A 14162-nucleotide genomic window follows, 5' to 3' on the forward strand; every position below is an offset into this window, starting at 1 on the left:
TGCCAGAAACACAGTGATTTCTGCTTTCCACATTTTGACGATTACAAATTTCTTGGAAGCAGATGTGACAATAGTTCAAAACTTCTGAAATTATTCAGTTTATGAACTTTTAATTAAAAAAACAAGATTTCTGGTCATATCATTATATTAATGTATCGATGGAGATACATCTTCTTTCTTTCCCCTCCCCTTAAAACACAAAAGACACACACGCATTCACATACTCACAGTTATATTTGTTTTTCTTTGGAAGCAAATTTCTTATGTTACACACTGTGATGCTGTAGTACAGTATTCTCATAAACTAGCAAAATTTACTTATGTGAATTTGCAAAGTAAACCAAAGGAAGGAAAAACCCATTTTTAATGTAAATTAATTTTTCCCAGTGAAGAAAAAAAATGTGAGCTACAGAAAATGGGGAGGAGAGATAAGGAGAAAACTCCCTACTTGAGAATCTCCTGTGATTGGAGTCTTATCCTTGCATAAACCACATTTAAGTTTATTTGCAAAAATTATCACATGCCCATTGTGAATCCATAGTCCAACATGAAAGGAAGCAAGAATAAAATATTTCACTTTAGTTATAAATACAAATGCATTAGATTGTTGAGTCCTTATTCTAACTAACAGCAGTTACTAAACATACCCTTTATCTCTATCTGTATTTCTATATGTGTATGTACACATATGCTGGCACAGTTAAAAACATTAGGGAAAAATTTATATCTTATGTCAAGAGATACAAATATTTAGTAAACAAATAAAATGGATACAAAGTTAACTGGAATCACTCTGTACAGTAATTTGGGCCTCATGTTTAGCTTTTGACTTGCATTTCCCAAGCCAGTTGTGACTTCTAGTGCTGGGAGTGGTATGTGGCAAGCAAGAATCCCAACAAGAGTCTTCAGCCCTTCCTCCCTCCATAGGTGGAGCTTATTTCATTAAACTACCCATGGGAAGGAAGGAACAGTTGCTTCTGAAATATCCCACCTGTGAGTCTGTGTGGTCTGTTCTTGGGAACAGTGGGCCATCTCTAGGGCTGAGGGGTAACACCCAGATCAGAAACCAGCCCCTACTCTCACTGGAATCCCACCAGGAATTGAAGTTCCATAGACAAAGGTGAAGCTTTGCCCTGGGACACTGGAACTGATCAAGGTGTAGGCTGAGGGTTCCCGAAGTCCCTGGGAATAGAATGACACACGGCCATGAGTATTGAATACCCATGGCTAAGAATATACGTGGCTGTAAGTATTGAGTACCCATGGCTAAGAATATACATGGCCGTTCATACTGAGTACCCAGGGCTAAGGATTCCCCAACTGTTGTGTGTCCCCAAGGACAGGACAAACCTCACAGTACCACACTCATAGCTTTGATATAGGGACCAAACTATGTATAGCTAAGTTGCCTTTTGAGTAGTGTTTTAAAAACCGTCTTACCATATACATTTTGCCTTCTTCAATAAACTTCACAACTTTATTCTTTTTCAAGAATATCAAAAGAAATGAAAGTCTGGAGAATTCTGGCTGTCAAAATTTTGAAAACCCTCTGAGTTTCTTTCCTTAGCAGTTGTGGTGCAGTTACTTGGGTACATTTTCTCCCACATATTTAGAGAAGCAGTGGTGAGTTCCCACAGTGCTGGAACTAGTGGGCTTGATCACCGATCAGTTGGTTTGATGCTGAACAAAATGGACTTGGCAGCAGCATGACAGGGTCCACTGCCAGGCATTTGCTTTCCAGATTATCTAACTTCATTTTGAGCAAGTATACATTATTTTTATTTTTTATTTTTGAGACAGAGTTTCGCTCTTGTCGCCCAGGCTGGAGTGCAATGGCTTGATCTCAGTTCACTGCAACCTCTGCCTCCCAGATTCAAGCAATTCTCCTGTCTCAGCATCTTGAGTAGCTGAGATTACAGGTACCCACCACCACACCCAGCTAATTTTTGTATTTTTTGTAGAGACAGTGTTTCACCATGTTGACCCAGCTGGTCTTGAACTCCAGACCTCAGATGATCCACCCACCTTGGCCTCCCAAAGTGCTGGGATTATAGGCATCAGCCACTGTGCCTGGCCAAGTATGAATTATTATGTTTATCCTTAAAAACATTTTTTTAAAAGATAGGATGCTACTCTGTTGCCAGGCTAGAGTGCAATGGTGCAATCATGGCTCACTGCCTCCCAAGCTCAAGTGATCCTCTCACCTCTGCCTCCCAAGTAGTTGTGACTACAGGTACACACAACCACACCCTGCTAGTTAAAAGAAAGAAATTCTGCAAAAATTTTTTTGATCCTCCAGCCCCAGCCTCCCAAAGTGCTTGGACTACAGGGATGAGGCACCATGCCCAGCCTTTCCTTAATTTGCAGGCTCACACTTTCCTGCAGTTTTAATTTCTGGTTTTAATGGAATGGGTGACAGGAACAGCCCCGAGTGGGGCCCACACAGAGCCCTGGACCTTTGTGGTTGTGAAGGACCCGGACATGAAGCACAAGATTCGAAAGATCATCGAGGAGGAAGAGGAGATCAACTACATGAAAAGAATGGGGCATCGCTGGGTCTCAGACCTCAAGAAACTTAGGTACAAACAGTGGTGGAATTGGGGACGTTCGCCTTGGTGGTTAAAATAAAATAGCCAGCACTGCCATGTCCTGGCTTTATTGTAAACGTTAACAAGCTTGATTCTGCCTCTGGGAGGAATTATGGAAGTTAAGACAGGGCTCACTTCTGTATCACCATGTGAGTGTTTGGTAAATGAGCTCTGACTCAATTATTTACTAAATAAATAAAGTAATTATTGTTTATTTATTATTAATAATTATTTATTATTATTAAGTAAATAAATAATTATTTACTTAGTAAATAATTGAGGAATTACTTCACTTTTTACCCATCTGGAACATAAAATGGTGAAATTTTTCTCAAGACCTTACATGAAGCAAATTACATTTTGCTAAAGTGATTGGGTCTTCCAAACAATTTTGCTAAGCGGGCTTTAGTTTTAGGACAAGTTTACCACAAGTGTGATTATTTGTGAGGCTTTAGTAACTTTTTGGCTTCCTCAACTCCAGGAAAGAAGTGGAGGGGAATTCACTGCAGTGCCTCAGCAAAGGCAGCCCCCAGGGTCTGCTCCTGGCACCCACAGTCAGCGTGCTCTATGCAGGGAATGGAAAGTGTTGGTTCATCCAGTGAGTCAGGAAAGTGGATTACAAAAGGTTTCTCTGTGTTGATATTTCCATGACTTAAAATTCTAATGCTTGGCTTTATTAAAAGTCACTTCATGTATTTTAACTATTTTCACCCTTGTAATAACCATAGGGGTTATTTTACAGAGGAGGAAACAACTCCATGGGAAGCTAGGTAGCTTGCCCAGTGGCCAGGATAGACCAGCTCCAGAGTGGATCTTCTAAATCATTACCATTTTCCCTCTTTGTAGGGAGAAAACAAATGATAACAGTCAAATGTGACTAAGCCGGTTGAAGTACAGTTAAGTAGCTTTGAAAGTGCAACATACAGATGTTCATAGCATAAGAGGAACCATGGAGAAATACACAAGTGAGCTTCGTGTGCTTTGGAACAGTGAAGCATAACTAGGCTACAAATGGAATGAATGGTGACTGTCTCTTGCTAATGAATGACATAGATATCCTAAGGTAAAATCCCAATATGTGGGATAATAGGACTCTCTGTCCTTTGACTATCTGTGCTAGAATAAAACTTCTGCCAAAATGTGTAGGCCAGGGTAATGAAATCAAGAAAGAGATATTGTGAGCTGGAAAACAAAAATTCAGCCCTGTATTTATATCTCACATGAATGATCTCCCTGTCTCACGGAAGTTCCCTTCCTTTTTTCCATAACTGGGACAACAGCATCGCCATCTCCCCACCTGTGGTTTTGGCTGAACCTCACTGATATCCTTGTCTTCTCCCTTGCAGAATTTTGGCTCATTGCATGCTGGGTAATAGGACCTGTCCTTGTATCTTTCAGCATTTCATATGTCTTGCTATGCCAGGCACTTATTAATACATGTTTATGAAACTGAATGATCCTGGTCAGAAAAAGAGGAATGAGACAAAAACAAAAATTCTGCAGCTTTTCAATTTAAATATAAAAGATGAGTGTTGGAAACAGATGCTCCGTGCCAAAAAGAAAAATTAGCACTGAAACAAAGCCTCTCTCAACAAGGCAGTTTTTACTTTCTGCAGGGAAGGTATCCTTGCTAGCCATCTTGCCATGAGAGTACAATGGACAAAGGAAAAGCAGACATATTTATCCTTTATGCATTTGGGGTTGTCCTTACTGCTGTGTCTGATCTCCACTTGTTGGAGCCAGACTTCACAATCTAAACTAAAACCCAATTGGCTAATAACATAAAACAATTTTAAACAGGTAAAAGCAATGGAGAACAAAAAGGAAGTCAAAATAAGGAAGGGGCATAGGCTGCGAACTGAGACATGCATGTGAGCATGTCCAGCACAGATATCTTGGTTAATGTAGAAGGACATAGAATGTACTACGTGCCTATAAGCATATTTAACAGCTACATAGGATAGGGCTTAACAAAGAGTTATTAACAAAAAGCAAGAAAGATTTATTCTTTAACAAGAAAGAAAACTTTGAAGAAGAATTTTCCTACTTCCCACAATTAGTAAACATGTTTTTATTTTTATCATAAAGAAGCTAAGGTAGTAAAAACAGAACAAAAAATACAGGCAAATAGTCTCAGGAATCTCTTTTCTCTTCCCAGAACCAATTGGATTAAAGACTACTTGGATACTGCCCCTGTTTTGATTCTCATTTTCAAACAAGTACATGGTTTTGCTGCAAATGGCAAGAAAAAAGTCCACTACTACAATGAGATCAGTGTTTCCATCGCTTGTGGCATCCTGCTAGCTGCCCTACAGGTATGTTGAGACATCAAGGGTTAAAGGGTGACCTTATTAGAACATTTCAGCTGAGTTTTCACTTCAGAGACATTTGGAAACTGTTTTTTTTATCTAAAGTAGAATTCCTAAGTAAGGTAACTCTGTTGTGAAAACTGACTCTGGAAACCTGGATTGGTGAGTATGATGGTTCAACAAGCTGGGAATTCACTTAGAACATCATTTCAAAGGTAGAAAAATTGGTGTTGTGTTTGCTGTCATCTGTAACAACATGAAGTTTCAAGGGTTTTGGCAGGCATGCATGAAGAATTTTGGAGCCTAAAAATCACAGAGACGAACTCCCTGGATACATTTACTGTTGCTAGCTGAGATGATGAAATGACTAAAAAGCCGTAAGAAGGGCTCTTCATAGAGCCCCTTTTCTGAGAAGTTTGTATTGCATGGCATTAGGAAGATGGTCACGTGCTTTTAAAAGATTCCATCTACATAGGAATGAGTGCAATGCTAACATGAAGTGGAGCAGGATTACTCTATAGATTTCAAACTATTCATGCATTCACTCTACAATGCATTCACTCAGCAAATATTTTCTAAGCTTTTTATTTTCTGGGATTTTTTTTTTTTTTTAAGACAGTCTCACTCTGTCACTCAAGCTGGAGTGCAGTGGTGCCATCACAGCTCACTGTAGCCTCAACCTCCTGAGCTCAAGTGATCCTCCCACCTCAGCCTCCTGAATAGCTGGGACTACAGGATTAGTCCCGGAGCCAATTAGACTAAAGAGTACTTGGATGCTGCCCCTATTTTGATTCTCATTTTCAAACAAGTACCTGGTTTTGCTGCAAATGGCAAGAAAAAGTCCACTACTACAAGATCGGCTGATTTTTGCATTTTTTTGTATAGATGGAGTTTTGCCATATTGCCTAGGCTAGTCTCAACTCCTGAGCTCAAGTGATTCACTCTTCTCAGCCTCCTGAGGTACTGGAATTACAGGCATGAGCCACCATGCCCAGCCTCTATGTGGCGGTTCCTGGGAGCCAACAGAGATAGTTGTCTGATTAACTGTATCTTCTAGCAGTGACTGGGGGCCAGGTAGGGAATAGAGAGAGATGGTAAATGCATAAAATAAATGTGGAAAACAAGATTATAAGAGCAAGTAATCATACTTTTAAAGGACAATGAATTCCAAAAAGGAACAAAATGAGCTTCTTTGCTGTCTCAAAAAAAAAAACGCATATGTTACCCAAATGCCCATCGACAATAGACTGGACAAGGAAAAGGTGGCACATATACACCATGGAATACTATGCAGCCACAAAAAATGTTGAGTTTGTGTCCTTTCTAGGGACATGGATGAATCTGGAAACCATAATTCTCAGCAAACTGACACAAGAACAGAAAATCAAACACTGCATGTTCTTACCCATAGGCAGGTGTTGAACAATGAGAACACATGGACATAGGGAGGGGAGCATCACACACTGGGGTCTGTTGGTGGGGGCCAAGGGAGGGACAGCAGGGATAACATAGAGAGAAATGCCAGATGTAGGTGACGGGGGGATGGAGGCAGCAAACCACATTGCCATGTGTGTACCTATGCAACAATCCTGCATGATCTACATGTGTACCCCAGAACCTAAAGAGCAATAAAAAAAAAGAAAGGAAAACGTGTATGTTGAATAACACCTTCCAAAATATAGTCATTGTTACACAAAAGAAATGTGTTTTAGGTTATTGGAAAAATTATCCTGAAGGAGCTGGCATTGATGTCCTTCCTGAATCTGTAAGCAGGTAAATAATGGAATCATCATTCAGAGTCAGACCGCAGGGCACTGCCACCTGGTTGAGGGTGCAAAGCCTGCAGCAAGCTCAGCTCACAAAGCTGCCTGGGTGCCCGCAGTCTTTTTCACTTTGCCATTGAGTTTGCTGCCCCCTAGCTTTCCATAAGGCATAATCCTGAGAGTAGGTCATGATTAGTGAGGGAGGAAAGAAGCAGCTCCATGGGGTAAGCTCGCCATGCATGTCTTGGAGAGGCAGCTTCCAGAAATTCCTGGTCAGGTTTAGAGGTGGTGATCTGATTGGAAAAGCTGGAGAGGGGCAGTGGGAAAAGTGTCTGGAAGCTAACTCATTGCTTTTACTTAGGTGTTTGCTATTTGGAGGCTTGGAAAGAGGTCGATGGGGTACCCCTTGGCCACTGATGCCCTTATCAACGGGCATCAGTATTTCACTGGGTGGGGATGCGATGCTTCCATGGTTGGTTTGGTAGCCATAGGAACTCGCTGTGGTGGTTGTTTAGAATAAAATATGAAGCCTTTATTAATACATTAAATACCAAGATCTATCAGTAGCTTTATAATTTTAGAGTAGTGATGAATGTAATGATATTTTAAAATATCTATAACAACTGTAAAATAATATGAAAATAACTGGATTTCATTGGTGATAAGGTCATAGATATTGCTAACACTACTGCGTTTTGTTGCCTGTATTTATAAAGGAAGAAAATTTCAGTTAGATGTCAGTGAACGTAACGCCTTTTTTTTTTTTAAATCCAAATTTATAAACCTGATGAATTCAATCCCTGGCCCTTTGGCAGTCTGAGGATTTCATTTTTAAAAATTTCTGATTTGGCCAGGCTCTGTAATCCCAGCTCTTTGGGAGGCCAAGGCGGGTGGATCACCTGAGGTTGGAAGTTTGAAACCAGCCTGACCAACATGGAGAAACCCTGTCTCTACTAAAAACACAAAATTAACTGGGCATGGTGGCGCATGCCTGTAATCCCAGCTACTTGGGAAGCTGAGGAAGGAGAATCACTTGAGCCTGGGAGGTGCAGGCTGCAGTGAGCCGAGATCACACCATACACTCCAGCCTGGGCAACAAGAGCGAAACTCCGTCCCCCCCAAAAAAAATTCCTGACCTATAAGAAGACCAAAGTACTCACACCAAGAGAGTGAAAGGGGAAATAATAATAGAAATCAACACAATATTAATAATATTAAGAAGAGAAACTGTTTAATGTGGTCTGTGTATTTGTAAATTTCTACTGCCAGAGATATACAAAATTCAGTATGGAGTAAAAACTATGTTTTGAAAGAGAATCAAAATATAAAATGACACCAAATTAAGATGTAAATATTTTCTCAAAAAAATTTAAGATGTATCCATTCCAAGTTCAAATACTATGTGAAGATACGATCAAGGAGAAGAAATGCCATAATAAAGTAGAGCTAATGACAAAAGAAATCAGTTAGATTTTTGGATGCATGTATTCTTGAGAACAGTCTCTAGGCATTGTAAAATCCTTATGAATCAAGATATATAATGATGTCGTATGAGAGACCTTCAGCAAGAAACTATATCAAGTCACTCTAGATTCGTGTGTGTGTGTGTGTGTGTGTGTTTTCAAATGCTAATATTAGAGTTACTGGTAACAAATCATAGATTCCAGGCAGATCACTGGAGTTCGGGAAAGAATATTTAGCAAGAAAATTGACCAGGTATGGTGGCTCACACTTGTAATCCCAGCCCTTTGGGAGGCCGAGAGGGGCAGATCACTTGAACTCAGGAGTTTAAGACAAACCTGGGCAACATAGCAAAACCCCATCCCTACAAAAAATACAAAAATTAGCTGGGCACGGTGGTGCCCGCCTGTAGTCTTAGCTACTTGGGAGGCTGAGCTGGGAAGATAGCTAGAGCCCAGGAGGTGGAAGTTACAGTGAGCTGAGATCATGCCACTGCACTCCAGTCTGGGTGATAGAGCCAGACCTTGTCTCAAAAAGAAAACAAAAAAAGAGAGTATTTAGTAGGAAAATGATGTTGTATTTGGGCTAGGACATTGCTTTGGTGGACTGCTCTTATCATTTGTTTCTTGTACCAGGACACAGACCAACACCTTAGCTAAAAGGAACTCCCTGTTGGTTTTGCTTTTCCTTTACTGGGGTTGGATTCCTACAGTATTTTTCTATAAAATAATCATTCCTATTTCTTAAGCATCAATGAAAAATAATAGTATTTTTATTCTTCCAGAAGCTTCCCACTGCCTGGAAAAGAAGGGAAGGGGTGGGGAGATTGACAGGGGCGGGGAGGTTCATAATACCATTACTTGAGCTGGCAGCCTCTTTGCTACCTGACTTCAGGGAAATGACAGGAAGAGCAGGTATAATTGGGACAAGAAGGACCCCAGGCTAGAGGCAGAGCTGTCATTCTGCCTGCTGACTTTAAAATGCCTTCTTGCCCTCTCTTATTTTAGAATGCAGGTCTGGTGACTGTCACTACCACTCCTCTCAACTGTGGCCCTCGACTGAGGATGCTCCTGGGTCGCCCCGCACATGAAAAGCTGCTGATGCTGCTTCCCGTGGGGTACCCCAGCAAGGAGGCCACGGTGCCTGACCTCAAGCGCAAGCCCCTGGACCAGATCATGGTGACGGTGTAGGCAGGGACCCTCAAGGAAGCGGTGGGGAGGCGACGCCCCTGCTTCTCCCTGCGCCTCTCGCCTGCTCCTCTGGGGTCTCTTGGCTGCCCTTTCCCCAGGTGTCGGGTCTCCCCGTCCCATCTCTTCTCAGGTGGCCACAAGGAGTCAAGAAGCCTCTCCACATTCTGTGGCACTTCACCTCCCATAAGTCCTGTTTCTTATCCACTTTTGAAATGCATGAACACTTTATAAAGAACGTGGCCTAGTTTTTAAGCTTTAAAAGTTATTCTAGAAAATCACTATTGGCTTTTTTCTTTTATTTTTAAAAAACTCACCTAGAGGAGACAGTCAGAAATTTATCATAGTCTCAAAAATTCAGCTACATGATGACTCGAATTTAAATTTAGATTAATCAAATGGTCTCTTGCTCTTGGATTTCTGCTGGCTTTTAGACAAAGGATATACTTTTGAGATATACTTTTTAAACTGAACTTCAGGGACACCCTGCTAGTTTGGGATAAATAGCCATTGAAGGAACTAAAATGTGGCCGGGGCAGTAGCTCATGCCTGTAATTCTTGCACTTTGGGAAGCTAAGGAGGGTGGATTGCCTGAGCTCAGGAGTTTGAGACCAGCCTGGCCAACATGGTGAAGCCCCATTTCTACTAAAAATCCAAAAAAAAAAAAATAGCTGGGCACTGTGGCACATGCTTGTAATCCCAGCTACTCAGGAGGCTGAGGCAGGAAAATCGCTTGAACCCCGGAGATGGAGATTGCAGTGAGCTGATGCTGAGATGCGCTACTGCACTCCAGCCTGGGTGACAGAGTGAGATTTTGTCTCAAAAAACAAAAACAAAGTTACTAAAATGTCACCTTCACAGAACAGGCCAGGGCACGCTTGGGTCTCGTGGGCCTCGCTGGCATGTAAAGCGTCAGTCGCACTGCCTAGTGGTGTGGTAGATCTGACTTGCAGCAATTCATAGAAGCTGGTAAATACTCAAGAATCTTGCGAGCCAATTATTAAACATTCATAGCTTGAAATTGCCCATGGTGTGAGAATTTATACCACAACCACTACAAATCAGGGCTTGCTGAAGTCTGAGCCCTGTTCCAGGTAACCAGAGACCCAACAACCAAAGGCAAAGTGTAAGCCTTGATTGGATTTTGGTCTAGGAAAAATCTCATGGGTATAAAAGACAAGTGGGAATGTCGAATGTGGATCTGGTGGTAGGTGATATTGTAGTGATGTGAGTGATGCCTGCTGAAGTACGGAGAGATGAAGCATCATATTGACAACTTCAGGAAAAAAGAGGTGCGTGCGTATGTGTGTGTTCAGAGAGTGTGAGAGAGAACTGACATGGTAAAACGTTAGGTGGAGCATATACAGTTCTCATTATACTCATTTAAAATTTATGTTTGAACACAGTCAAATCTGAATGGAAATACATGTAAATAAGCATTTCTTTGAGTCATATAAATAATTTGCCTAAAAATGCCCTCTAAGTACATCATTAGGTTAAGTGATTTACTGAAGACAGCAGATATCATGCTTATTTCATTGGGTTATCTTGGAATGCCCCCCAGTAGGATAGTTAGAGGTGTGAAAATGAGAACCAGATGAGAAATAAGGCGAGAGGATCACATTGCTCGCAGAGAACCGACTGAGTAATCGAGGAGAGGAAGGAAGCCCTTTGAAGGAATGTAAAATCCATTTCAGCCTGCTTGCCCCATGGAATGGAGCCACTTCTTCTGCCCCAAGCACACCCCACACTAATTTCTGCTGCAGCATCAAGATCAGGGCAAATTAGCACAGTCAGTCCCCCAGCCATCGGTGGTATCTGCAAAAGTAAAGACAATTTTCTTCCTTCTCTCTGCAGCCCCAAGCTCTTATTAACCTTCTTTTAAGTTCATTACATGTAGTCATGTGACGACTGTGTTCAAAGGTAGAAATAGTGGTCTGGGAGGCTGATAGATCCTCTTGCTGTTTTGAGGCCTTAAAACAGAAAAAATAATGGAATGATTGCATCATTGTGAGGAAGAATACTTAATTAAGAAACTTGACAATGGTTTGTCTTACTGATAGGACTCACCCGAAGTCTCTACTTTGCCAAAAGGGAATACTGAATTGAAAGCTGTGTTAGCCAGCAGAGGGTAGAGCTGTGGTCCTCATACTTGCTGGCATTACTCATCTGGGAGTCTGTTAAAGCACAGATTGCTGCGCCACACCCTCAGGGTGTGTGATTCAGTAGGGCTGGGTAGTGCCCAAATGCTCCAGTTCTAAAATATTCCCAGGTGTTGCTGATGATGGTGATTGGGTACCACATTTTGAGAACCACGGGGCACTGGCAATCACCAAATGCAATGCTTCTATGACTTGAGGTGAGAGAAGTTCATTTCTTGGGCAGGCAAAGTCCCCTGCAAGCCTGGAAACGCTCCAAGACAATTGCTTGCATGGGGTAACCCAGTAATCCTGTGGGATGCACCTTCCAGGACATGGCTAGAGAAAACACTGGAAGAGCTCACCCCAACAATTCCATTCTACCTTGGCCCAGGAGTGACCTCCTCACTCTCACAGCCCATTGGCTAGAACTAGTCATGTGACCTCACAGGAGGTGGAGCAATGTCATCAATGTTACCATCCCCCTGCACCTGCAAGGAAGAGGGCCCAGTTGTGCATAGGTGCTGGATGTCTCTTCTCCAAAATACGTAACTCTGAATTTGGAAAATAAAGTTGGATATAACAACAAAGAAAAGGAGAGGAGAAGGAAAGTTGAAGAAAATGGCGAAATCAGAATAAGACAGTGAAAGGCACAAATAGTTTCTTCTGGAACACTAAGATTGGTTGATATTTGTCTGACACAGCTCAGCATCGCTTTGGGTCAAGGAAAATCAATACAAACATATATAAAGCAGAACCAAGATTGACTTCTTCCTAGACATTCCTGCCTCTGCCCACAAAATGGAAACTTCCATCAAGAAGTACAGGAGAGTCTAGCATATCTTCTTATTTGCTCCTCCCTGTGAAAGGTAGGGTGACTTCTCTGATGCATTAAATTGGTGGTAAATAGTTATTGCTCATGCTCCAACCCCAACAAAGTGCACCCCATTTTAAGCCAAATTTACAAACTGGGGATGATCCATCTTGCAAAGATGATCCACCAGTTGGTTTCTTTATTTACTTTATTCTTGCTCTGTCACCCAGGCTAGAATGCATTGGTGTGATCGTGGCTCACTGCAGCCTCCAACTTCTGAACTCCAGTGATCCTCTTCCCTCAGCCTCCCAGGTAGCTGGCACTACAAGTGCACGCCACCACACCCAGGCTAGTTTTTCTAAATATTGGAGTTCCCAAAGAGTATTCAAACTGATGTGATATTTTAAAAGACATTTTGTAAGCATCTTTTAGGACTATCCATAACTGGAAGAAAAACACATAGTTATCAGTGGATATTGCATCTGAGAGGCATGAGAAATATAATATTATTTTGCTAGGTATCAGCAGAGTGCTCTCTTACAATATGTGTGAAATGGAAACAATGGTAACACCATGTTTTCAACTCACTCATAGATACAAGTAATGAGAGGTCCAGAAGAAAGGTTGCTCCAGCTCTGCTGCTACTGTGCCTCCCCTCTCCTGCCCCCACCCACCTCACAAAAGAGGCTGGAGACTGAAAAAAAGGCTGTGTGTTTCTCTACCTTTTAGAAAGGGTGAATAGCAGAGAACTGGAGGTGAGAAAGGTAAGGAAACTTCCATTGGGAGAGTGGAGGCAAGGGGCCGATGCATCTAAGGCTGATGCCAGGCCTGCTCCCTATCTGGGTGGCCTCAGCTAATGAGGTCCAGGACATTCAGGGGCAGGCACGAGGGAGAACAGCCCCTGAAGCTGAGATCCTGCCAAGCTAAATACAGTAGTTCTAATGAAATGTGAGAGGCTATAATCTCATTTGGGAAATTCCTAAAAAGTCATGAGACAGGGGAATGGTTTATGTTATTATCATGACCTGAGAGTCATGGCTCAGAGCCAAATGTTCAGGATTAAATTCATCAGCACATAAATGTCTTTAGAGTGAGATGAAAATATGTTAGCAATGCCTGCAGAGTGCCAAGTAAATGCAGAAGCCAATGAGATCATAAAGGAAGTTGTTAGCTAACTTAGGTAGAGTCTCCAACTTCCTTCTACTCTAATATTTAAAAATAAAAATAGTAATTAAGAGGTAATTGGAATAAAGTTTCTAAAATCAAACCCCTCTGAAAGGTGAAGACTGGGAGCCTCCTGTTGCCATAGCAATGCCAGCTCTTAGGGCGCTGTCTCCCAGTGCTGCAGTATTGTCTTCTGACCTGAGCTCCTAAGCAACCTCTGCTCATCTGAGATGTCCACCATATTGTGGGCATGAATCCTTAACAATAGTAAATAGTAAGTCAGTTCCCTTGTTGGGCAAATGACTTAAGTCTGGGAATGTGTAGAATTAATTACGAAAATGATGCAATAATTCAAATCCATAACACTGATACTTTCATGTTAAGGTTAGGAATAAACTTGTGTATTTTCCTTAAGTGATTTGAATCTTTAAAAAGCTTATGATTCCAATCTGAAATGTGAAATTTATTTTAAGTTTGTCATTTGAAGTTGAAAGGTATAAGAATATTTAACTTAGCTCATTAATGGTATCAGACTAGATTTACTGTGTTTATAAGTTAAATGTATTGGATTTACAAGGGATGCTCAAATATATGAGGATGTTTTGCCTTAATTTGTGATAATCTTACCATATCAATGATTTGAAGTGCTAAAATAGAAAATCAAATATGATAAATTATATAAGCAGTTTAGAAGGTTTAAGAGATTTTAATAAACAAAGTCTGCAACTGAGACTGATG

At 41.4% G+C, this 14162-nt stretch overlaps 1 protein-coding gene across 3 annotated transcripts in view; it reads left to right on the forward strand.

The window, feature by feature from the left end:
* Positions 1-14152, forward strand: part of IYD (iodotyrosine deiodinase) — a 30751-nt gene extending 16599 nt beyond the window's left edge. For 2 of the 3 annotated variants that reach the window (XM_002747111.6, XM_017971470.4), the window contains 3 exons: positions 2420-2579; positions 4747-4903; positions 9129-14152. In XM_002747111.6, coding sequence (XP_002747157.1) covers positions 2420-2579; positions 4747-4903; positions 9129-9311 — 500 coding nt within the window. In that variant the 3' untranslated portion in view covers positions 9312-14152. The remainder of the gene's footprint in view (positions 1-2419; positions 2580-4746; positions 4904-9128) is intronic. The other variant, XR_004742154.3, reaches the window with a different exon arrangement.
* The last annotated feature ends 10 nt before the right edge of the window (positions 14153-14162 follow it).

The sequence above is a fragment of the Callithrix jacchus genome, chromosome 4 (genome assembly GCF_049354715.1).
Source record: "Callithrix jacchus isolate 240 chromosome 4, calJac240_pri, whole genome shotgun sequence".
Classification (NCBI taxonomy): Eukaryota; Metazoa; Chordata; class Mammalia; order Primates; family Cebidae; genus Callithrix; species Callithrix jacchus.